The following is a 25063-nucleotide window of genomic DNA, read 5'->3' on the forward strand; positions in this document are numbered from 1 at the left end:
GATGGCCATTGGGCAGCCATCATCCGGTAGACACGTGTGAGCAATTATCTGTAGAGTGGCTACAAAGCAGCTGCCGGTTAACATGGGACGAGGAAACACAGGTAGTTGGCGCCTCACTGTGTGCCTTGCAGCGATGAAATTGCTGTCCGCAGCACAGTGAACTGTCATGTGGTCCGCAACAGGGTGGCTGTTGCTGATCACAAGAGGAGCCACAAGGGAGCGGCCATTGACCGTAGATCCGTCCCAAGATGGCGGCACCCTTTCATGTGGTGGAGGGCCACAACATGGCGATGGTCCTCAGCACAAGCTGCAATAGTCACGTGGCCTGCCAGAAGGACATAGCGACCAAGACCTAGTATGGTCAGAAGGGGGTGAGAATGCTGTAGGGGACAGAGAATTTTCAGGAGAGCAAGAGATTGGAGACTGTGAAGAAGTGCTAACAGAGGGATTAGAGCTGCAAGAATTCTCAGGAGACTGTGAAGAAGCGCTGACAGAGGGATTAGAGCTGCTGGGAGAGTTATGGGTCCCGGGAGAGGGGGAGATAATGGCGAGGAATGATTTTGGGGGTAGGCAGGCGGCGGCCGATTAAAAACTGGGGGTACTTCGTCTAGCGGATCATGAGGGCTGGAGGGGAGAGTTTGCAGCACAGCAGAGTTAGCTAAAAGTTCCTGGGCGGGGTACAAGATTTAATGAGAGATGGGCCATCCTCAGAGCAAGGAAAGCCTGTATGTAAAAGATCTCTGTTAATTTGTTGCCAGTTTGGCAGAAATCATACAGACGTTTGAGAATACAGGGGTCAAATGTCCCCCCTTTGGGCCATGGACTGCGGGTAAGTGAGTAGGTCGGCCAAACCTCCTGGCAGTAAAAAATTAACTGTTTTAGTTTTTATGGTGCGTTTAATTTTAAGAGTACATAGATTGGAAAGTAAGCATTGGAAAGGCTTTTGGGAATTAGAAAAAGCATTTTCCATGACTAATTCAGGCAAGAAAAGAGCCGTGGTCCAGAGGTTGAGCCGGCACTCGTCCTGTGGCACCAAACGGCGGTTAGGATTCCAAAAACTCATATTTTCCCAGTCGTCACCAAGAGATTTACGAGTGGCTTCCACGTGGGTTCAGTAACAGTTCTGCCCATGAGAATGTGAAGCTCCGAGGGACGTGAGAGCCTTGCAGTGTGGGCTGGCCCAGGAAAACTCTGCCTTGGGCTATCTGAACCCAAAGGACGTGAGAGTTTTCCAGTGTGGACACAGGTTGCCCAGAAAGACCATGCCCTGGGCTGTCTTAAGGACGTGAGAGTGTCATGAACCCATGGAAAGGGGGGAGAAAACCTGCCTGGGGCTGAGCCCAGCACCGAAGAATTCTCCGGAGTTTGCTCACCTACAATTAATCGGGCTGGTGTTGTGTATGAGCTGTTGGTGACAAATTAAGCGGGTCCTAGGAGATGAAAAGCAGAGAATCCAGGATGTAATCTGGTTGTGAATCGGCTGGGGACTCGAACTGGGTGTGCCCCAGGAGTCAGTCACCTGCCGATCAAGTCATGGCACCAAATGATAAGATTATATTCAAAAGATGAGAAGTATAAAACAAAAGATGCCTTTATTCTGAGAATGTGGAAAGAGAAAACCAAAACACCCCCGACCGCTGGAGTCCAGCTTTCTGTCTGGTGGACACGTGGCGTAGGGGGTATATAAGTAGCCTCGGTTTGGGGTGGAACCTAAGGGGGCATTAGGGATGCACGGGTAGCCCATTGGTCTTTGTTTGGCGCCATAAGTAAATTCCTAGGGGCGAGGAAGATGGAGTCACAGGTAAATTCCTAGGGGAGATAGGAGCTCCTTGGTTCCACCTCTAAGGGTTCACCAGCTAGAGTGTTCTGTCTGGGCCAAAACTCTTCCAACTTCCATCTCTTGGCTTCAGTGGTACAGCTGTTAGCCACTTTTTCTCCATCTGTGGGCAAGCCCCTCTATCTGGACATTCTTTGTGTCTACCAGAATTCTGTCCTTGTCTCTAGTCCTTCCTTTCTAATCCCTGTTAGTGCTCGGGAACCTCAGAGTTCTAGTTCCTTTCTGAATGGCAGAGTTTATACTGTATTTAGGCTAAGAACCCCCAAACCTTTTCCCTAAGTTGCAGGCACGTATGGTATTATATGCCAGGCTCTGCTTGGCAGTATCCCAGCTCATTTGGATGCCTGGTGGGTGTCCCAGACATAACATACATGGGGTGCTAGAAAAGCACAGTGGATTTTTTGTTGTTGTTACTGTTTTCGCCTTTTGAGACAGGCCCTCGCTGTGTAGTTCAGATTGGCCTTGAACTCACTATGTACTCCAGGCTAACAGCAAACTTGCTTCAGTCTCCTAAGTTCAGATGTGTGCCACCAACCCTGGCCAGTGGATGTTTAGATTAGAATTTATTATATTAAATGACACAGCACCACTAATCTCTCTCAAAATATCCCCCTTGTTTCAGTCCCCATATCCTTCTCTCCTTGTCACTTTCTGAAGCAGTTCTGGAAGTCCTTTGTTGTGTATCTGTATACAGTTGATGTCCCAAAACGATTCAGAACATTTACTTTTCATGGTTATCTGACATTGGGCAAGAGCTAGAATTCGCATGGTGCAAGATTTGGTGAATGAAAGGGTAAGGACACACAGTGATGTTTTATGACCCTACCTTTCCCTTGGGTGATACTCAGTAGTAGTAGTCACTGTATTTTTGATCATACCACATAAAGGTGCGCCTGTAAGACTTCGAGAACTTTGGAAAGTAGCAAGAATGATGGCATAATTGTGTTTGAAGGGGAGTATTTTGAGGAAGTTAATGGCAATATGTCTTTTATTGTAACAGTTATAAAAACTTAAAACATTACCTTGTGTATTGATTAGTTCTTGTACCTAAGCATGTACAATTTGACCATACGTCCCCCTATATTTACTTTCTCTCTCGCTCTTCTCTGCTGCCTCTTCCTTCCTTATTTCTGGTCTTTCATAGTAATTGGCACCAGATAATTAGCCCAGAAACTTTGCTGTCATCACTGTTAGTACTTTTTTCATTGTAAATATTGTGTTTATCCTGTTGGTTGGCAAGAAAGCTTTTTTTTTTTTTTTAAACTATTTTCTAATTTGGTACCAGGAATCGAACTCAGGGCCTTGCACTTGCCAGGCAGGTGGCTGCTGAGCTACATTTCTGGCCCAACCATTATATTTTAAATATTGCCATAGTTACTGTATCATATTAGCTTTGTTTCCTGTTTTATTTGTATATTGGTTGTTCCCTCTTTTCCACACACAGGAACTATCAAACATTAAGTTTCATAAAGGCAGAGGGTGTCTGTTGTTCACTACTGTGTCTATACCTAGTAAAGGATCTGAAGCTTAGCACGTCCTCAGATTTTTGTCAATGAATGATTACTGTTCTTTGTACCTTTTCTCATCAGTCGTATGCAGTGAGTTAAATGGAATCACATGTTTGGATTTCTCTGTCTAGTTTGACTTCTTGGGATCTCCTTAGCTGAGTGAAAGCACATGTCCCGGTTGGTGACAGACGTGATGTTTCACCAGTTCCTGTCGATCATCCGAAGACAAAGGAGCAGCCCAAGATGGCAGAACTGGAGTTTGGCAAGAAGCAGCGCGTCGGCTGCCAAAGCCCATTCTGTCACCCTGCCTGCCCAGGCCCAGGTGGTCATCTGTGGGGGTGGAATCATGGGCACATCTGTGGCCTATCACCTCTCCAAGATGGGGTGGAAGGACATCGTTCTTCTGGAGCAGGGCAGGTAAGGACCAGGCTAGGTGCTGATGGCTCTGATGGCATGGGCCAACCCCATTCTCGCTCCTTTCCTTGCTAATGTCCCAACCATAACCAGTCTAAGTGTTGCTCAGTAGCATGAGAAGAGTCAAGATGAAATGTCCTGCACTTTGTTTAGGAATTGGCTAGTGCTTGTGTTTTGGGCATTTTAGAGCTGTCAGATCTCAACAAATCATTTGTTTTAAAAAGGATGTGTTTTTGTGTGCTAATAGCACATCTTATCTTGATATCTTTGTGTAATCATCCAGCAGCATAAACCCTACGATTTGTGAGCTGATACCAAAGTGGCTACAGAATTTCTGTTACTGTTTTTTGTTTAATTAACCAACTTTAGAATGTGTCCAGGTTTGTAGAAAAAAATATGAAGATTGTACAGAATTCTTACTTACTTTACACCTACATCCACTTTTTTTTTTTTTTTCATAGCACTGGGGATCGAACTCAGAACCTTGCACTTGCCAGGCAAGCGCTTATGCCACTGAACTAAATCCCCAACTCTCCATATCCACTTTTAATTGATATCTTACTCTGAGTGTTTCAGTTAATAAGCCAGTATGCATCCATTAGGATTAACAAAAATCCATACACAAAAATCCATACTGTGTTCATATTTTTTTTGAAAGTTTTTAAAATTTTTTTATGAACAAAGAGTTAGCCTGGTGTCTTTCAGTGTACGTCCTGGATAATGCATTGAAGGAAGATCACTTGGTCCAGCTGGTGAAGCTGTAACCTTCCTGTCCTGATGGGAACACTGGTGGCTCAGGTTGAGGCCAGATTTTCATATCAGACCCTGTTGGTTTGAGCACAGGGCAAGAGCCAGAGCCCTGGCCGAGGCTCCTTAGGTGGCTCCAGTAGAGCTGCTGGTGACCCATGTTGCTTCCAAAGGCCCAATGAGGCAAAAAGAAAAAAAACCCAAAAACTTGTATTTACATTTTTAAACTTTTCCCCTAATACTCCTTTTTCTGTCTTTTGCTTAAATTATGTTTCCTCAGATTCCTCCTGGCTGTGATGGTTGTGTGGTTTTGTTTCCTGTTTTGTTGGGGGGGGGCTAGAAATTGAATCCAGGACCTTTATACTGATCTACATTTTTAAATTAATGTTAAATATTGAGACAGGGTCTTACTCTAAATCACAGTCACAATCTAAATCACAGTCACAAAGTTGCCTAGCCTGGACTTGAATTTTTGATCTTCTGGCCTCAATCTCCTAGAATGCTGGGATTACAGCTATGTGTTGCCACACCAGGCTTGAATGATTTGAAAATGGTTGTAAAGATCACAGAGAGGGAGGGAGAGAGAGAGAGAGAGAGTGAGAGAGAGTTGCTGAGAATTAAAAGGCCTTGTGCATGCTAGGTAAGCATTTTATTACTGAGCTATACCTCCCACCCCACAATATACGCTGTTATCAGTCTGTTGTGAATTAATTTTATACCACCACACAGATGTTAGACATACCACGGATAATTCCACTTACCCCTTTTGTCCTTTACACTATTTTTTTTTTTTTTTAAGACTAGTCAAGTGCAGTAGTGAGAAGGGGGGAAAGAGTAGAACAAGGAGTTCAATCTGTACTGACTGTGAACAATCAATTGAGATAACTCACTACCTTCGGACCAGCCCTTTATGCTATTGTTATTGTACTTCTGTGTATGTTGTAAATCCCATAATTGGTATGCTTGCATTAAATACTGGGCGTTTGGGGCTGGGGATTTAGCTCAGTGGCATAAGCGCCTGCCTTGCAAGCAGGCAGTCGTGAGTTCGATCCCCGGTACCGATAAAAAGGAAAAAGACAAAAAAAAAAAAAAAAATACTGAGCGTTTATTTATTTGACAGGGTCTCACCATGTAGTTCAGGCTGGCCTCAAATGTACTAGTATGAGGTTCTGAATTCAATTCCCAAGACCAAAATGAAATTTTAAAAAATTATTAGGCATGTTCTACCCATAAAAACTGTTAACGTGTTTCAGTATAAATAGTTCTTGGTGCAAAACCTTAGGGACATTCATTTTCTAGTTTAATTTGTTGATCTAATATTCAATACCTTAGAATTGACCTAACATAGCCAGGCATGGTGGCACACTCCTGTAACTCCGAAACTTTGGAAGCAGAGGCAGGAGGATCGTTGCAAGTTTGAGACCAGTCTGGGCTACATAGTGAGCCCAATGTCAGTTAGAACTATGTAGCAAGACCCTTTTCCCCCCACTTGCCCAAAAATTGACCTAACAGACTCTGTAACTCTGATGTTTTAAAATAATTACACCTTAGCCAGACATGGTGGCACATTCCTGTAATCCCAGCACTCAGGAGGCTGAGGCTGGCAGATCATTGCAAGTTTGAGACCAGCCTGGGCTATAAAGTGAGCTTAGAGTCAGTCTGAACTGCATAAGGAGACCCTGTCTCAAAAAAGACAAAAAATAAATAAGTAAATAAATAAAATATACCTTGACAGTAGCTTGTGAAATACTTTCCCACTTCCTTTAATAATCATAGTCCCTCTTCTCTGTCATTACTACTCTCCCTCTCAGGGTGGTCCAGAATGTTGCCTATGCATTAGAGTCACTTGGGGAGCTTAAAATACATTCAGATTTCCAGAACAAACCAGAATCTGGCAGTGAGGCCCAGCATCAGTATGTTCAGAAGCTTTTTACTTTTTTTTTTTTTGGTACCAGTCATGGAACGCATACCCTTGCGCTTGCCAGGCAGGCACTTATTCCGCTGAGCTAAATCCCTGGCCCTCAGAAGCTTCTTAAGGGACTCGGGTGCATCCCAGGGAGAGAGCCACTGTCAAGGCCACCAGGTGGGTGCTGGCCAGGCATAGACAAGCGCCCTTCCCAGTACAGCTTTGCACAGTGGCCATGTGTTAGTCAGATGATAGAAGAAGCATTTGTCTTTTTTTTACCCTTAATAGTAGGGCTTGAACCCAGAGCTTTAGGCATGCTAGGCAAGGACTCTACTCTTGAACTGCATCCCAGACCCCTGCTTTTTTTTTTTTTAGAATTTTACAGTATTTGTCCAGGCTGGCCTCAAACTTGCTATCCTCCTGCCTCACCCTTCAATGTAGCTGTGATTCTAGGTTGTGCCACTACTCCAAGGAAATGTGTCTTTCTTTAGGGAGCTAATAACTGACACAACTAGAATTGTTTTTTTTTTTTTTTAAGTTTTTGTTTTGTTTTGTTTTGTTTTTTATTGGTACTGGGGTTTGAACTCACGACCATGTGCTTGCAAGGCAGGCACTTATGCTGCTGAGCTAAATCCCCAGCCCTACAACTAGAATTGTTAAGAATAAACTCATTGAACTCCATTTGCACCAACACAGGCGATCACTTGTGAGTCTAAGTAATTTGGAGGAAAAGACCTGCTTACCACTCACCTGCTTACCTGATGCTTTGTAGAGCGAGGTATTTGGGCTCAAGCATTGCTGGAACGTTCTGTGTTCTGTCACATGCCACAAGTTGGAGAGCATTTTTTCAGTTTATATTTTATTTGTGGAAAGGCAATACATTTATATGGTTCAGAATTAAAAATATGTAAAGAGTGTAGAGCAAAAAAGTCTCCCTCTCATCCTTGATCTCTGACTACAAGTTTCCTACCCTAGAAGCAAGTTAAGTTCCAGGTACATTCCCTGCGCAAATACTATAAGCAGATGGGTATCACTTGGCATGTGATCTATATCTATATCTATATATATATGTTGATTTATTTTCCCTTTTATATGAGCTGTAACAGACTTCAGCACTGCTTTTTACTTTCTTTTTTCACTATGATTATCCCATGTTAGTGTAGAAATTCCCTTTTCTTTCTGTGTGGTATCCCACTATGTACATGATCTCCAAAATCTTTTTTTTTTTTTTTTTTTGTCTTTTTCTTTTTTATCGGTACCGGGGATCAAACTCACGACTGCCTGCTTGCAAGGCAGGCGCTTATGCCGCTGAGCTAAATCCCCAGCCCCGATCTCCAAAATCTTTATCAGTCTCACTCAGTGTATAGCTGAGTTTCTTTCTTTTTCTTCCTCTGTCTTTTGTCTCTCTTCTTTCCTGCCACTTTTTCTTTCGGGTTGATTCTGGAGATCAAAGCCAAGCTTCATGGGCACTGGCTGAGTAAGTAAACTCAGGCCTATTTCCATTTTCTGATATTACAGATAATACTGTAATGAGGAACCTTGAATTTGTATTCATAGATACCTGAGCCTGCCTAATACCATTGTGCACCCATCCATCCTGCAGGCTGGCCGCTGGCTCTACCAGGTTCTGTGCTGGCATCCTGAGCACTGCCAGGCACTTGACCATCGAGCAGAAAATGGCAGACTATTCAAACAAACTCTACCAACAACTAGAGCAAGAAACAGGGATCCAAACAGGTAAGCAAGTGATTTGCTATTTACTGTTCTGCCTGACCCCAGACTCTTAGTATTTATGATATCTGGTCTTATACTAGGTTTGTCTGTGGTTTAGTCCCTAAGACTTGGATTTTAGTCCAGCCTGTGCTACCAGCCAGGGTCTTACCAAGGACAAGTCACAGAGGTTACTGAGTTGTCTTTAGTTTCCTTGTCTTTAAAATGAGAGAATCCAATCCCATTTTTTTTTTTTTCTGATCCTGTAATTCTTTTTTTTTCTCCTGTTGCTGGGGCTTGAACCTAGAATATAATTCCTGGGCCATTTCCTATGTATTTTACTCATGTAAATATAGAAAATGGCAATAGTTGCCTCCTGAACAAAGAGGAGAATTTAAGTTCAGGTATTTGACAGTTAAGGCATAGTTTAACCCACTGACGTTCCAATTACTATTATAAACCACAGACATATGTTTCTTGTTATTTATGTAATTAGAAGGGAAAGGAAAAAGGGAATTATTATAAGTTAAACAGCACCAAGATAAGTAGGAACTGTTTGAGGAACAGGAATCCTAGTCAGTAGTGTGATTCCATTTGATAATAAGTGGAAAGAGAGACAGACAGTTTGTCACAAAGTGATGGATTAGCCAGAAGCCCAAGCCATGCCCACCTGCTGTCTTGGCTGATGAAACCACTTTGCCTTGCCTCCCTCTCTGCCATGTCCTCTGGTGGTGACATCAGAGGATACCCTGCAGTGTCACTGAATTTGGTCTTACTTCCTCTTGAGACAAAGACCCTGGAGGGAATTTAGTAAAAGTGGTTCTGTTGTATTGTCTGAATCTTTGTGGAAGATCCCTGCTGCAGCCTGGGCAGGAGGGAAATAGGCCCTTTTAGATAGGCTGAGTTTGATGTCAACAGGGTACTTGAATTATTGTATCAACTAGGGTTTGAACTGCAGGAGAGTCCACAGAATGGCCTAGAGATGGTGTAGCTAACTTCCTGTTCACTGGTCCATATTTAGTATTTTGGTGAGCTTAGCATTAGTCACTTGGCTCCATTTCCAAGGGATCTGGGTCATAGCCTTCCTCTCTGACAGACTAGTCTGCTGCTACTTCTAGGTCACAGCCTAGAACCCTTGCTTTGTCCTGACTGTTTTTGATGCCTGTGGGACAAGTTGGGTATGGGTATGGGGAGCAGATAGGAAATCTGGTGAGGGAGTGTAAAGGTATTGTCCACATCTGTCACTCCCATCCTAGGACCACTGACACAGAGAGCCTGGGGGCTTCAGTGACACAGAGCTTTCTCTGTTAACCCGTGCTGTGTGCATCTGCACTACCATGAGAAGTGTTACTGCCTCTTTGTATGTGGTGCTGATGATTGGAGGACCTTTGAACTGAATTACATTCCCAGCCAAAAAGAAAAAAAAATTTTTTTTTGAGATAAAGTCTCACTATGTAGTTCAGGCTGGCCTTGAATTCTTCATTATGTAGCCCAGGCTAGCTTCAAACATGGGGCAGTCTTCCTGCTCAGCCTTCTGACTGCTGGATTATAGTTGTGCTTCATGGGTACATGTGTGTGCATGTGTGTGTTGGGGGAGTACCAGAACTGAACCCCAGGCCTTTCTAAGTGCTTTTACCTCTGAGCAACATCACCAACCTACACAGGCATAGAAACAGTAATACATGTTTTTTTTAGATACAGCAATATTAAGCTGGTTTTTCTTTTTCTTTCTTTGGTTTTTTTTTTTTTTTTTTTTTTTTGGTCTTTTGTTTTGCTTTGTTGTTTTTGGTACTGGGAATTGAACTTATAACCTTGTGCTTGCCAGGCAGGCATTTATGCTGCTGAGCTAAAAACCTGGCCCTGTTTTGCTTTGTTTTTTGGAGACAGGGTCTTACTGTGTAGTGTAGGCTAGCCTTGAACTTGCTTCTGTAGCCCACACTGGCCTCAAACCTCAAACCTGCCTCCACCTCCCAAGTGATGGGATTCTTAGTGTGCACCTCCACACCCAGCAAGCTAATTTTTCTGCACATAATCTCAACATTTAGGCAGAGGCAGGAAGTTAGGAACTCAGGTCCAGCTTAGACCTGTTTCAAAAAAAGAAAACATAAGAAATAAAAATTTTAGACATATCTGCTATGCTGTAATAAATATATTATAATACATGAGTAGTTACATAGCTTTATCCTCTGTGTAATATACGTTGTGTAATAAATGGGAACAATGTAGACATAAAAATTGGAAACTTTCTCCCTATTGAATACCCACCAAAAGACTTAATAGGAATTGAACCCAAGGCCCTTTGCACTGAGCTATATCTATAGTTATTCTTTTTTTACTTTCTAAGTTTGGAAACGCACATGAAAGGAGTTTTATCCCACAGTTCCCAGTTCTAAATTGCCCAGGCTCTTGTACCCATAGTGGTGGACTTATCAGCATATGCCCTATGATTGACTTTTTTTTTTTTTTTAGTGTGTCTTATATAGGTTCATATGTTAAAAACTAAAAATCTATTAAACATGTTATTATAGATCTTGTTTTTTTCTACCTAATGTTTTGTACCAAAATATACATGCAGACTATTACAACATGTAAGTATATGTGTAAGGCTACAAAATTGAATGCAAGAGCTGGGTATGGTGGCACACACCTGTAATCCCAGCACTCAGGAGGCTGAGACAAGAAGAATCCCTAGGAGTTTGAGGCCAGCCTGGGCTACAAAGTGAGCTCCAGGGCAGCCTGAGCTGAATAGTGAAACCCTGTCTCAAAAAGACCAAAAGAAGGGGCTGGGGATTTAGCTTAGTGGTGTAAGCGCCTGTCTGGCAAGTGCAAGGTCATGAGTTTGATCCACAGTACCAAAACAAGACCAAAAAGAAAAAACATTGAATGCAGACTAGTTTATAAGATAGTACATTACACACAAGACTACTAGATAGGTGAAATAAAATGAGGAGAATATCTCTGAACTGCTATGGAATGACTTCTGTGATATGCTGTTAAATAGAAAAAAATAAGAAAATACGTGAGGAGGGGTTGGGATGTGTTTAGTGGGGTTTGATCCGCAGCACAATCCCCACCTCATATACAACAGGCATCCATTTCTTTTTGCAGAACAGAATCACATAGAGGATAATGCAGAAGCTACTTTAAAAAATGACTGATTCTTGGGGAGGGCAAAAAAAAATAATGGAGTAATGAGCCTGCAATTTCTACTGGGCCAGAAACTAAGAAAGTGATGGAGAGATGTCAGAGATTCATAGGACCAGCTGGAAGGGACCTCCTAGGGGGCAAGTCTGGGATCATTTGAGCAAGAAAATAGATGAGAGCAGTGGATTATCACAGTGCACAAAATAGGAATTCACAAGTCTGTATTGATAAAATAAGAACTACATGAAGAAGACAGGAGAACTGTAAGCAACACTATTTAACCTTGTAGTCATTTCAAGCAAGAATTACAATTTCAAAGGCCTGGTGTGGTAGCACATGCCTTTAATGCTAGTACTCAGAAGGCTGAGACAGGATTGCTGTGAGTTCAAGTCCAGCCTGAACTGCAAAGTGAATTCACAGCCAGAACTTGGGCCAGGGGTTTAGCTCAGTGGCATCAGTGCCTGCTTGGAAAATGCTAGGTTGTGAGTTTGATTCCCAGTACCAAAAAAATAAGAGAGACCAGCCAGAACTCCTTAGTGAAACTCTGTCTCAAAAACACACACACAAACATTTTAGAGTGTACAGTCCTCTCTACCAGACTTTTTGGTCACCATCGTGGACACGAGTTGTGTGCATCCCATCAAGCTGCCTAAGGTTGTCAAAGTGCTGGACAGGAGCAGCTCACAGGGACAGTGCACACAGGTGCACATGGAATTCAGGGACGACATGAGCTGCCTGACAAGTGCGAGATCAAGTGGATCCCGATGTACCTTGATCTGGTCTCAGTTCTGCTTTTTCTTACAGGCTACGTAAGGACAGGCTCAGTCTTTCTGGCCCAAACACAAGACCGGCTGATCTCCCTGAAGCGCGTCAACTCAAGACTGAAGTATGTAAGAGGCCAGATGGCCTGTCCTGACCCTACCAAAGTGACTTCCACCAAAGGGCCCTTGCATGTCATTGTCCCCTTGTGTTCTGTGGCAGTGTTATAGGGATCCCTTCTGAGATCATCTCCCCAAAGAAAGTGGCTGAACTGCACCCTTTCCTCAACATGCACGACCTGGTGGGGGCCATGCACGTTCCTGAGGATGCAGTGGTGTCCTCCGCCGATGTGGCCCTGGCCCTGGCAAGTGCCGCCTCCCAGAATGGTGAGCAGGCTTTTGCGTTTTCCTAACATGGGTTTGGAAGGACGAGGTTATTTAAGAAAGTGACTACAGTACACAGTGACACCGACTCAAGTTGGAGAGCATCTTCATTGGGGTATTCAGCTTTCTGTTTTTGAATACTGGATCTCATGATTTTTAATAAGCATTTTTCCTTATCACATTTTTCAGGAACTACTTTCAGTACTAATTAATGCATCTCAGATTCAAGGGAACCCCCCATCTCCTAGACTTGAGATGTTCCAAGGTTAAAGCATAGCTGGAAGTCGTGCCCTGGAGTTGGAATGAATGAAGGGAGGCTTATTAGTGACCAGGGGGTCCAACTTACTCATGATGTGGACAGATAAGGTTTAGAAACTGCTGTTTGAACTCTTTTTCCCCCTGTTCCACGTTTGAGGACTCCCAGAATTTACTGTGTATTAAAGTCTGTTCTTAAGTTAACAAGCTATTTTAAGTCTTGGCCAGTAGGTATTTATAGCACGTCAGGACATAATTCCTTTTTTTTTTTCTCTTTTTGAGACAGGGTCTCACTGTGCAGTTCAGGTTGGCCTTGAGCTCACTTTGTAACCTAGGCTGATCTTGAACTCGCAGTGATCCTCCTGCCTCAGCCTCCCAAGTGCTGGGATTACTGGCATGAGCCACCACATCTGGCTGGATTCTGTTTTTGAAACCGAAACACTGATTACTCCTTCAGTGTTTCTTTGATTACAGAATGTGCTGTGGATGTCTTAATTCTGGGTAGCAGATGATGTACCAACTCTCTTTATCTTGGGACAGGTGTTCAGATTTATGACCGAACAAGTGTTCTTCATGTAATGGTCAAAAAAGGTCAAGTTACTGGTGTGGAGACAGATAAAGGACAGATTGAGTGCCAGTATTTTGTCAACTGTGCTGGTCAGGTAGGTTAACAGCAGTACTGGGTTGTTTGTTTTCCTATTTAACTTGGATTTTTGGTGTAGAGATACTTTTTTTTAATGTTTCAGTACTGGGAATCAAACCCAGGGAACACTGAGCTCCATCCCCATGGCCTCAAACTTTTGATCCTCCTGCCTCAGCCTCCTATGTAACTGGGCTTTCACCATTCCTGACCTTTTGAATCTTTCTGTGGTTTTATAGTTTATTCTAAACCTTGCAGTTAACATACTAGGCTGTTCTATTGTTAGGACCATGGGTTGTTTCCAGTACACTAAACTGTGTCAACTTTTGGAGCAGATTGGTCCCTTTCCTCCACTCTGTAGTCTAAAGGTGACCTAGAATATAGTTTTTGCCATGTGAAGTTCATTTAAGGGTTGGTAGTTGGGGCTTAGAGTTGAGAGCAGGTAGTTTATTAAGAGGGTCTCCTTTGACTGGCTTGTCAGTCTGTCTTCCTTTGAATAAAGTCATTTTTGCGGTTTCAGAAGTACAGTGTTGCTCCCCACGTAAATACTTGCACTAAGCAAAGCAGGCTGAATCTTGGCTTCCCGCACTGCCACTGTAGCAAGAGCACACAGAAGCCGCTTGAAATTAATCTCTTTTCAAGAGGCTAAACTTGTTCACTTGTGTTTCTGTTCCTCTTCCCACCCCCAATCAATCTGTCCATTTGTAGTGGGCATACGAGCTGGGTCTGTCCAACGAGGAGCCGGTTAGTATCCCGTTACATGCCTGCGAACACTTCTACCTTCTGACTCGCCCCTTGGAGACCCCTCTGCAGAACAACACACCAAGTGAGGACTTGTACTTTTTTGCAATCCTATCTCCTTGCTAGTATCCTGTCCTCTGAAAAGGAAGACTTTCTGCTAAGGACAGATCGTGCCTGAAAGAGTCTTTTCTGGAGCGTGTTACAGGGAGGCGGACCCAGTTCTAACTTTTCTCTGATAACATTGAAAGGCTGGCCCACGTGGGCATGCCGCTAAGCAATTTTTTGCTTCTGTTTTTTGCCAGTTTAATTCTAATTCCAGGTCATTGAGACTATTTGGGATGCAACTTTGAGTTTTTAATTTGAATGCTATCAGGGTAGAAATGTTGGAGGTGAATCGTGAACTTGGGTAGTCGAGTGGCTCCCAGCACTGGAGGAGAGGGTTGTGATGTCATGTGGGGGTCTTAGACCTCCAAGGGCTGTGCAGTGCCCTGCCTGTGAGACTCACTTGGCACAGTGGCAGTCCTATAGTTTAAGAGTGAGGGCTTGGCAAAGTGTCTAGTTCCTGATAAGGGCAGAGACAGCTGGAGAACCCATCTCTTCTAACTTTGTGTGCATTGATCCTCCTGGACTTCCAGAGGTGTGTGAAAGGTAACAGATGGCTGTGTGGATTGGATGCCATTTCATTAGTAAAGCTGTCATGGGTGTTGTTTCTATTTAGCAAGCTGGTTGCCTCTAAATCTGTTTTTCTCGTGTACCCCTATTCCCGTGTCATTTTTTATCCTCAGCTATCGTGGACCCTGATGGAAGAATATATATTCGGAACTGGCAGGGTGGCATCTTGTCTGGGGGCTTTGAGAAGAACCCGAAACCTATTTTTACTGAGGGCAAGAACCAGCTGGAAATTCAGAATCTACAGGAAGACTGGGATCATTTTGGTATGTGAAGTAGAGTGTAACAGTGTCAGCTGGGTGTAGTGGCACATGCGTGTAATCCCAGCACTCAGGAGGCTGAGGCAGGAAGATCACTGAGTCTGGGGGTCAGCCTGGGCTGCATAGTGAGTTCAAGACTACCCTGAATTGTACAGTGAGACCCTATCTCAAATGAGAGAGACCCTATTATTTCACAAATAAATGAAAATTTTTTTTAAAAAAGAGCCTTTTATTTGTTAAGATGCTATATTTACTTCTAGCCTTTTACTGTCTTGCTTCGTTTAGTTTTGTTTTTCTCTTTAAATAAATAAAAAATTTTTTTAAAAAAGATGCTATATTTTCCTAAGAATTTTCAAGAATTATTATTATTGGGGCTGGGGATTTAGCTCAGCGGCATAAGCGCCTGCCTTGCAAGCAGGCAGTCGTGAAGTTCGATCCCTGGTACCGATAAAAATGAAAAAGGCAAAAAAAAAAAAAAAAAAGAATTATTATTATTATTATTATTATTTTTTGAGATGAGGTTTCACTATGCAGTTTAGGCTGAACTCAGTCTCACAGTGATCTCATGCCTCAGCCTCTCCTCCTGTGTGCTGGCACTATAGGCGTGTGTCACCATGCCCAGCTGCTTTTTGTTTTGTACTGGAGGTTGAACTGAGGGCCTTAACACTGAGACTGGTTTTACTGTTTTTTTTTGAGATAGGATATTGCTAAATTGCCCATGCTAGGCTTCAATTTGGGATCTCCCTGCCTCAGGTTCCCAGAATGTTGGGATTACAAGTGTACACCACCATACTTGGTTGAAAACATTGTTTTTCATTAATGTTCTTCAGGTACCATATAAGAACCTTCCCGTTCCTGCTGAGTCCTTTGAGACTACTGTCTCTGCCCCCGTTTACTACTTGCTATCCTGTGCTGCCTTTCCTTTCTACAGAATGTTTTCCTCAGTCTTTATGGCAAGCATTTTGCAGGTGTGTACTGCAATTTCATCAGCTTTGTTTTGATAAAAGACTCAATTAACTGGCTGTTAGAAAAATTCCTTCCAAGAGACTGAGAAGAGAGGTGGAAGGGCTTGAAATGAGTTTTTAAACTCTGTAGAGCTGAGGACTGTGTTTGGATTTGTTTTTATTGCTCAGAGCCCCTGTTGAGCTCCCTCCTGCGTCGGATGCCGGAATTGGAGACACTGGAGATCATGAAGCTGGTGAACTGCCCCGAGACCTTCACGCCGGACATGAGGTGCATCATGGGCGAATCCCCTGTGGTCCGTGGCTACTTCGTCCTAGCAGGGATGAACTCTGCTGGCCTGTCCTTTGGTGGAGGAGCTGGAAAGTAAGTCTCCTCATGCCGCATCAGCTCTGAACACAGTAGCTTGTGAGCCTCTGCCCTGCTAGGGTTACCTGTTAGTGTGTTATGTAATATATTTCACCTGCAATGTTAGGATATATAGTTTATATGTATGATGATAATGATAAATATCAAATGATTTGATTTACCACTTTTGAAGACGTCACCACGAGAAGTTATCCCTGTATTCCAGAAATGTCACTCTCGAATCTGTTCCAGAAACTCCTCTTTTGAAGTCAACCCAATAGAGTCTATTTTTTCATTAACTATATTGATTTTTTGAGTGTATATTTTTAGGTTTACAAGTAGCCAGGTGTGGAGAGTGAGGTAGGCTATCAAACTGGTTAATATGCTTTAATTTAAAATTTTATGTACTAATAAAAATATGCCAGTTACCAAGGGATACAAATACTGTATAATTCTAGTCCCTGGAATGATCACCTCCCTAGAGACAGCACAGCAGCAGTTGTCAGGAGAGGAGGGACTGAGAATTCATTGTTTAAGTGGTACAGTTTCAGTTCTGTAAGACCAAGTGTTGTGGAAGTGATGGTGGTGATGGTTTTACAACTGTGAATGTACTTAATGTTACTGAGTAGCAGCACCCTCAGCAAGTTACGGTGATACTTTTTGTATGTACAGTTGATCCTTGAACAATTTGAGGTGTAGGGGTGTCAGCCCTTCCACATAGCTGTAAATCCATTAAGACATACATACATATATACATAGACACATAGATGCACAAATACATTTTACTTAGCCGAACTAGGGAACTGAACCCAGGGCCTTGGCACTGAGCTCCGTCCTCAGCCCTTTTTACGTTTTGTTTGTTTGGAACAACATCTCACTAAATGCCTGGGCTGGCCTCAACTTTGTGATCTGCCTCTCTCAGCCCCTAAATAGCTGAGCTCTAAGTGTGCACCACTGTGCCAGGCTTGTAAATTTTTATTAGAAATTAAAAACAAAGTTCTGAAAAATCTCAGCCTGACCAGATACAAAACAATTTTAAAAACCTTTAAAAACTCTTACACAGTGAGAAAAGCCAGACTTTTTACAAATTCTATGTTTAGCTGGGCATGGTGGTGCACACCTGTAATCCCAGCACTTGGGAGGCTAAAACACCTTTTCTTTCTTTTTTTTTTTTTTTTTTTTTTTTTTTTTATCGGTACTAGGGATTGAACTCTCAACCGCCTACTTGCAAGGCAGGTGTTTATGCCGCTGAGCTAAATCCCTATCCCTTTTTCTCTTTCACATCAAGCTCTGGTCTCATTTCTTGCACTCAGAAGGGGTCTTCATGGCAGGCTAGCCACCAAATCCCTCTTCCTCAGTGTCAGTCTGTTGACAAAGCCACATCCATTTCCTATACTGAACCACACCAAGGCTACCAGCCACCACTCCTAGCACTGGGCTTGCTGTGGGCAGAGCTGCGGGTGGATGTCTGCTGCCTCCTGCTTACCGTGCGATGGCAGTGACAGCTGCCGTAGCTGTGGCAGTGGCAGCTCTCTTGCGCCACAGACACTGGCCCCAGCAATGGGAGGCTGCTCCGAGGTGAATTCCCTGTGTGACGTTTAACTCTCCAAAAAACCTACTGATGGCCTGTTGTTGGCCAGAAGCCTTATTGAAATCCTAAACCGTCAGTTAACACTTTTTGTACGTTACTTGTAAACAGGGAAAGTACTCAGGAACCAGGAGATAGCTTTTTTATTGAGGTTCTGGGTCCTCAAGCTGATGCTAAGAAAGGAGCAGCGTCTCAGGTGTTTTACGTGGATACTCCCAGTAGCATGAGGAGGTGGCTATGCAATTATCAGTTAATGAAGTGAATTTATGCAGTTACTGTTTAATACTACATCTTGACATTTGTTTATGTCTCTCTTGACTGTGAATGGCACCATGTATGGTTTGTTTAGGAATGTTAAGTATTAACCTTTAATAATAGATTCGTGTTTATGGTAGTAAATGATAAAACAGACTTATCTATGTTCATGAGAGCCTTTTTCTTAATTTTTAAAAATATATCTAGATGACATGGTTCTTCAGAGAGGTTTTTCAGATATTTTGCAAATCTCCAAAAAAATCTGTATATAAGTGGATCTATGCAATTTAAACCAGGAGTTAATTGAATCTTAATTTTAAAAAGCTTTCTCGCCAGGCGTGGTGGCTCACGCCTGTAATCCCAGCACTCGGGAGGCTGAGGTCGGAGGACTGTTGCGAGTTCGAGACCAGCCAGGGCTACAAAGTGAGCTCAAGGCCAGCCTGAACTGCATAGCAAGACCCATCTCAAAAAAGACCAAAAAAAAAAAACCTTTTTCAATGAGTAAGGCTGGTTTTCTTGTGAAGAGCTCTTGCAGAACAGCTCTAAAACAGTGACAGGAGAACATCTGGAGTGGGGCATGTGATCAGATGGCATCCTGAGCTACTGCTTTACAGAAAGCAGCATGTGTAAATAAGAGTACGTGTAGATGTGTGGACTTGTTTCTTCATAGATGTGGTTTAGGTCTTAAACATTTTCTAGGAACATAATTAGCACTAAAATCTTCCTAATGGTTCTATGATTATAGTCTTGGATCTCTGTTTTCGCATGAAAAATTTAGTAAATTGTACCCCAAATTGTTCACTGTCCGCAGCGACATAAGCAATTTTGATTCTATACTGGTTCTTATTTTCCCCTTTCTGTGCTGGGGACTGAACCCAGGACCTCATGACTGTTGGGCAGGTACTGTGTCACTGAGCTACGTGCCCAGCCCTCTGCTGGTTCTTGATCTGTGGAACATTGTTTTTACCTTCTTGTGTCTACACCTGAGGCAAGTTTAGAAGGAGGTAACAACTAGGGGAGGAGGGAAGAAGTGATTTAAGTAAGTTTGCTAGCAAATGACAGGTTAATGAGGAACGTTTTTATCCTCTTGTGCATCACATCTAAGCCTCAATGACATTTGTCCCCCATCTAAACAGGTACCTCGCAGAATGGATAATACATGGTTACCCGTCAGAAAACGTCTGGGAATTAGACTTGAAGCGCTTCGGAGCCCTCCAGAGCAGCCGCACCTTTCTGCGGCACCGGGTCATGGAAGTGATGCGTAAGTGAAGCTTCACCCTCGCTGCTCCTAGCTGCAGGTATCTTTCAGGTGGCCTGTGTTACCATTCAGGACAGATTTTTTCCTTAGTTCCTTAAATGATCTGAATTGGGCATTTGATTTCAGGCCTGGGATGTGGCCTTATGCCCCAGGTGATACTTATAGAACACTGCTCGTATATGGAACCTTGTTATTTTGGGGAACAGGAAAGTAGAGTAGGGTTTATAGGTGCTTTGCAGGCGCTTCCTATATTTTCCTAGCAGTGCCTCCTTTCTGGTTTGCCTTGAAAAGTCCCCACTTGGGGGTTTTTATTTTCAGTGTTGGGGATCAAGTCCAGGGCCTTGCGTATGCTAGGCAGATGCTCTAACACTGAGCTATGTTTCCAGGCCCGCAGCCCCCAGCTCCTTCTTGGTTTTTGAGATCACTGTTTTCTTCCCAAGGCAGAGGATTTGCTAAAGTTTTCTCAGAGCTTTGGGCTTCTCTGAGTGACTTGCATCGTCAGTCTGTCATTTGCTAGCAAGCTAAGAAAGTACTTCTGCGAGCTGGGGATTTAGCTCAGTGGCATAAGCACCTGCCTTGTGAGCAGGTGGTCGTGAGTTCGATCCCCAGTACCGGTAAAAAAAAAAAAGAAGAAGAAAGCACTTCTGGTGTGAATACAAAGCATTCATTCCTGCTCTCCTTTCCCTCGTCCTTGCCGTCTTCCAACTCGGAAGGCTTGGCCTCTTCATTGTAACTCCTTCCACCTCGTCTTTATTTCCCAGCAAGCCTTTAGAGGCAGCGTTTGTGCCAGAAATTAAACTTCATTTTCCTACATTGAGGACTATTCTCAGACCTTGTCAGATCATTTGTAAATATTTGGGGCATGTTTATGTTCACAAGTAAGTTTCTACATTGGCTGTGCCCACCATTCTTGGTTACAGATGGGTTGTTGCCTTAGTAACTGAGCAACATCCATGCTGAGGCCTTTAACACCTGAGTATTTGCTCTGCCTTGTGGCACACAACTTTGATCCATGGAAGACAAAGGACCAGCAGCAGTATATCTAACTGTTAAGTTTAATTTTAGCAAGTATCTTAGCGAAGATGTCCAACTACTGTAATTCTAGATTTCCCCACCCATTGTTACTATAGCACCTGTGCCAATTATAATTGTGTTTGAGCTTCTCCATGGTGATATGATACTTTTGGTGGCCTTCTGTGATTCTCAGCTTTTATAAGCATGATAGGACAGAGGAAAGGAAAAGTAGAACCTAACGTACCAGAAGAGGCCGACAGGTTGACACTAAGGAATTAACGTAGCCTCTTCCTCTTCAGCTTCCCAGCCTTCCCCACCCCCAGTTTGTACCTTTGGTTGGACCAAGTCAGGACTTTGGAAGATACTAGAGATCATATTCTTTCTGGCTCTTTTTACTTATTGCTGTTGCAGATTGGACATTAAGAGAAATGAATTCTGACCCTAGATTTGTTATGTGAATAATGTCACTGGGACAATACATTGCAACCTCTCAGATTTCAGAGCCACCAAATCAAGGTATGCTATGTACCATTTCACTTCAGAAATGGGTTAGATATCAGGAGAGGAGGAAATGTCTGTAATAGGTCTGAGATCCCAACACCACAGGCAAAAAATCAAGTGCCATTTTTTCACACTCCATCATCACCCATGTCTCACTTAGATATCGCCTTCATCTCTGCTGTGGAGTTGAGCAAGATTTCTCCTGGGCCTCTCTCCCATCCTGTCTGTGTATTACCTTGGAAGTATAATTGTCACTAGAGAGCACGAGTTGCTACTGGATAGTTTTACACAGGGGTAACGCCAGCTCAGAAGGAGTTCCCTTCTGCAGCATTCCTGTTGCAGTGGGTAATAGCCAACAAATTAGGTTGTACTAGCCTGAAAATGATGCTGTCCTGAATAGGACTGTCTCCAGGGTCCAGTGGATGCTGGGTACTCCGCTCTGAGGATGTGACTTGGACCTATGACAGACTGTTCTTATCTGTTCTAGCTTTGATATACGACCTGAAGGTTCCTCGCTGGGACTTCCAGACTGGCAGGCAGCTGCGTACTTCTCCTCTGTATGACCGGCTGGATGCTCAAGGGGCCAGATGGATGGAGAAACATGGATTTGAGAGACCAAAGTACTTCGTTCCACCTGATAAGGGTAAGAAGTATCATTTTTGCTCCATTTTCCCTTGGAATGGCTGTTGTAAATGCATGTAGTTGGATGTATTCCTGGAAAAATACCAAAAAGGACTGCTAAGCTACACTAAAGAGTGTAGGAGTCCCCAGTATACAGGGCCTCCTTTCGTTTGCACCTTCTGGTTTATTTTGTTCTGCAGACCTCCTCTCGTTGGAGCAGAGCAAGACTTTCTACAAGCCAGACTGGTTTGACATCGTGGAGTCTGAAGTCAAGTGCTGTAAGGAGGCAGTATGTGTGATTGACATGTCCTCTTTCACAAAGTTTGAGATCACAGTAAGTGTTTGGGATCCAAGTAATAGACTAGAAAACTGCATATTTAGAGGATGCTTCCTGTAGATTGTGTAAGCACTCTGGTCTTTTTCAGGTTTCATTTGTACACATTTTTCTGAATTTGTAGCACCTTTTATCTGGTTTTTAATTTTCCTGGTGGGGCCCACTGACCGTAAGAGCCAATAGTAGCTTTCCCTGTGGCTTCTTACCATTGAATAAATCTGCAATTACTGTTGCATGGGTCCTGGCTTGTGGGATTTCTGCAGAAGGACTCGGGCCATTGGCCGTGTGAATAACCAGGTGCTCTGTGCTCTCTGCCCTGCTTTGTTTGCTCCTCTCCAGTCTACAGGCGGCCAGGCATTAGAAGTTCTGCAGTTCCTCTTCTCCAACGACCTGGACGTGCCCGTGGGCCACATTGTGCACACAGGCATGCTCAACGAGGCCGGGGGCTACGAGAACGACTGCAGCATCGCGCGCCTGAGCAAGCGCAGGTGAGGTCGCTGCCCCCTGAAGGGCAGAGCCCCTCAAGCACTTCTCGGAGACCTGCTTATCCCAGGGACTAGAAGACCGGGTCCTGAAGTCACGGCTGAGCCATCAGGCCCTATGGTAACCAGCAAGTAGCCAGTGTAGAGGCTGGTCACCCGCCTGGAGAGGATCCGTCCTTCACATTAGTCTTTCCTGGCACTAATAGGAAGCCTGAGTTTTGTTTTTCATTATGTAAGAGATCATTCTGCAGAATCTGCCCAGGAGCTTTGAAACTAGATGAGAACTTGTTTCCCAATCCTCTCTCTGCTGTGGCTTTGATTCAATGTCTCCTTTTCAGTTTCTTCATGATCTCTCCAACTGACCAACAGGTCCACTGTTGGGCCTGGCTTAGGAACCACATGCCTGAGGACAGCAACCTGGTGCTGGAGGACGTCACCTGGAAATACACAGGTGAGGGCCTTCAGGCAGGGGCTGGGACAGAGGCAGACATACAGGGCTGTCAGGAATGATGTCAGAGTGAGTGGCAAAGAGGGTCTTTGGTCATGGATAGCTGGCCCCCAACACATCCTCACTTTATTATCCGGGAAGTACAATGTGAGTGCCTTGGTTTCTGTTTATTTTGTTTATTGCCACCTCCCCTACAGCTAGCATGTAGGAGTGCAAGTGTTTGTTGGATGAATGAGTAAAGAATTTTAAACCGGGCATAGTAGTGCACACCTGTGATCCCAGCACTCGGGAGGTGGAGGCAGGAGGATCACTGAGTTTGAGGCCAGCCTGGGCTACAAAGTGAGTTCAGGACTGATATGGACTCTATTGTGAGCCCTGTCTCAAAAAAGTAAAAAAATTTAAGATCTCTTACGCTTATTACCTAAGTAATACAGGCAAGATTTTTCCTTACCTTTTCAATGAGTACGCAATTTCTATTTTGTTTTGAAACAGTCTCACTATATAATTCAGGCTGGCCTTGATTTCACAACAGTCCTTCTGCCTCAGCCTCCCAAGAGCTAGGGATTACAGGTACGCACTGTGACACCCAATTTGAGTACATAATTTTTCAGGATGTTAATTGCTTTTTCTCAGCAGTCCTTGTTGGGGAGTGGTTCCTTCCTTTTCTCCCACTCTGCCTCTGCCAATGTTGATGTCCGCAGGCCTCACTCTTGATTTCTCACTAGTAGCAAATAGGACTCAGTCCTTGTTACCAGGGTGGCACATTACAGAATCTTACTGAGTGAAAGTGGTGGTTCATTCTCATAGCGACTGACATGTTGACTAGCATAAGCTGTGTCACAGACATTAGAGATCCAACCAAGTAGGAGCTGGGGATTTAGCTTAACGGCGTAAGCACCTGCCTTGCAAGCGCATGGTTGTGAGTTCAATTTCTGGTACCAAAACAAAACAAAAAAAGCTAGTTTGAGATCCAAGTAGATAGACAGCTGTCCTTCAGGTACTGGCTTGGAACTGGGGCTATTTCCAGCCACACTGGGAAGAGGATGAGCACAGGAATCTGGGTAGGGAGGGCCAGCCCGTAAGGTGTCTGATAGGCCAGGACTCAGCCTCCTGACCCCATCTCACTGCAGTCAGTTGTCCTGTAAACCAAGGTGAGCTCCGTCAGCAGCCGCATCAGCAGGCCTGTCAGCTGAGGCCTGTGGGCCAGAGTCAGGGGACTTGGCGTCTGCCCTGGACTTGCCCAAGCGAGGAGTCCTTCTAGTAGTCCTGCCACTCGGGCCTGGCTGGCCATCAGAGTCATGTCCTGAACCAGCCTTTCCCACCGGCCCGAGAGTTCACCTGCAGAAGCTGACATCTCTTGTTCTTTCCTGTGCAGCCCTCAACCTAATTGGCCCGCGTGCTGTGGATGTGCTGTCTGAACTGTCCTACGCCCCTATGACTCCAGACCACTTCCCAACTCTATTTTGCAAGGTGGGTGCTAGTAAAGTTTTTTTTTAATGGATAGATTATTTTTATAGTGGTGGCAGATACATATTCTTATTGTCACTGACCTCAACAGTGTTCTGACTTTATTAAGCATCAGAATCACTCATTCTTTTATTTTTCACCATTGAGACTTTCCTTACTTAGTAGAGGTGAATCTTTGGAGTGAGTTAGCTTTCCTGAGTGTCACATCTCTATCCTTACAGTTCTGTTGCAGTGGATTAAAATTTTAAGGGGATTACAACACTGACACTGCAGACCAGGTTTTGCTCCCCGTCCTTGCTTCCTTTCTCACACAGGGCCCCGGCCCCTTCTGTAAGTACATAGCATCTTCACAGGAGAAATTGTGTAGCTGAATCCCTAAGCAACTCACATATTTTCTCTCCTGTTAGTGGCCACTGTAGCTGAGTGAAACAACTTACAGCAGAATAAAAGCTATGATAACTGAGTAGTAGCTGATCACCAAGGACCCAGTAGACACTGGGCATCCTGGAACACTCAACCGTGGCACAGTTACCACAGGGCCTCTGACATTCAAACCAAATTTGGGATCCATCTACCAGTTATCTTTAGTTTCCTGTTTCCTGAGGCAGAAAGGAAGCCACAGAAACCCGTTTTCCAGGAGCAGACCCTCAGGGAGTTGCTTCGCCTGCCTGCCCTGGCTTCCTTTGGCAGTGGTCTGCTGCTGTGCAGCCTGACACCCACTGCTTCCCTTTGCAGGACAGCTCCCGCCAGGGACCTGAGCTGCCTTGGAAATGAGGAGCTGGGTAGCAAATAAGTTGTATTCAGTGGGCACCAG

The 25063-nt window shown here is 44.0% G+C and overlaps 1 protein-coding gene across 1 annotated transcript in view; it reads left to right on the forward strand.

The window, feature by feature from the left end:
- Pdpr (pyruvate dehydrogenase phosphatase regulatory subunit) overlaps window positions 1–25063 on the forward strand; it is a 44864-nt gene that overhangs the window by 10328 nt on the left and 9473 nt on the right. The window contains exons 2-15 of the mRNA XM_023565961.2: window positions 3477–3762; window positions 8016–8149; window positions 12071–12152; window positions 12248–12411; window positions 13204–13325; window positions 14012–14129; window positions 14830–14979; window positions 16107–16299; window positions 19261–19385; window positions 21385–21540; window positions 21719–21852; window positions 22192–22340; window positions 22673–22785; window positions 24158–24252. Of these exons, the coding sequence (XP_023421729.2) occupies window positions 3515–3762; window positions 8016–8149; window positions 12071–12152; window positions 12248–12411; window positions 13204–13325; window positions 14012–14129; window positions 14830–14979; window positions 16107–16299; window positions 19261–19385; window positions 21385–21540; window positions 21719–21852; window positions 22192–22340; window positions 22673–22785; window positions 24158–24252 (1983 nt within the window). The 5' untranslated portion in view covers window positions 3477–3514. The remainder of the gene's footprint in view (window positions 1–3476; window positions 3763–8015; window positions 8150–12070; window positions 12153–12247; window positions 12412–13203; window positions 13326–14011; window positions 14130–14829; window positions 14980–16106; window positions 16300–19260; window positions 19386–21384; window positions 21541–21718; window positions 21853–22191; window positions 22341–22672; window positions 22786–24157; window positions 24253–25063) is intronic.

Source organism: Cavia porcellus, unplaced genomic scaffold (assembly GCF_034190915.1).
Source record: "Cavia porcellus strain 051 isolate PalLab524CR breed Dunkin Hartley unplaced genomic scaffold, mCavPor4.1 scaffold_4, whole genome shotgun sequence".
Taxonomy (NCBI): domain Eukaryota; kingdom Metazoa; phylum Chordata; class Mammalia; order Rodentia; family Caviidae; genus Cavia; species Cavia porcellus.